At 73.3% G+C, this 516-nt stretch overlaps 1 protein-coding gene across 1 annotated transcript in view; it reads right to left on the bottom strand.

Moving 5' to 3' along the window:
* Nucleotides 1–425: 425 nt before the first annotated feature.
* LOC105854689 (BAH and coiled-coil domain-containing protein 1-like) overlaps nucleotides 426–516 on the bottom strand; it is a 4,680-nt gene continuing 4,589 nt past the window's right edge. The window contains exon 4 of the mRNA XM_012734987.1: nucleotides 426–512. Within this exon, the coding sequence (XP_012590441.1) occupies nucleotides 426–512 (87 nt within the window). The remainder of the gene's footprint in view (nucleotides 513–516) is intronic.

Genomic DNA, 516 nt, shown 5'->3' with positions numbered 1-516 from the left:
AGCCTGGCTTCGTGCGCTGTCCTCAGGCCGAGCCGTGGGGAGGCCCTGCGCCCCGCCATCCCTGGAGATGTCAGCCCGCGCCCGCGCCTCCCAGGCTTGGCGTGCTGCCTCTCCGTGGGCCGGCGCTGGCCCCAGACACCCCAGGCCTCCCGAGACCCCTGGGCAGCCCCCTGCCGGCGCCTCCTGTGGCAGTGCACCCCCGCACCTGCGCCCCACCTGCTCAGCTTCCCTTCTCCCCCGTGGGGAGGAAGCGGAGCTGGGCCGTCCCGGGCCTGACATGCTGGGGTCTCCCTCGCTGCGCTCCAGCTGGCTGGTCCTTAGGGAACAGGCACAGCAAAGCCTGGGCTGCCCCCACACACCCTTTCACCTTCCCGCCCCGGGGGCTGGCCAGAAGTGGGGTGCAGAGCAGGTAGGAGCCCCGACCCTCAGGAAGAAAAGGCCGCTGGTGGGGTCTCCTTCCCTTCCCGAGGCCGCTGCCTCCCGCGGGTGCCTGGGTGGCCCCGGCGGCTGGGCTGG

This window comes from Condylura cristata, unplaced genomic scaffold (genome assembly GCF_000260355.1).
Source record: "Condylura cristata isolate star-nosed mole 26May11 unplaced genomic scaffold, ConCri1.0 scaffold00354, whole genome shotgun sequence".
NCBI lineage: Eukaryota > Metazoa > Chordata > Mammalia > Eulipotyphla > Talpidae > Condylura > Condylura cristata.
The sequence above is the reverse complement of the archived record's forward strand: the minus strand, read 5'-3'. Positions and strand labels throughout refer to the sequence as shown.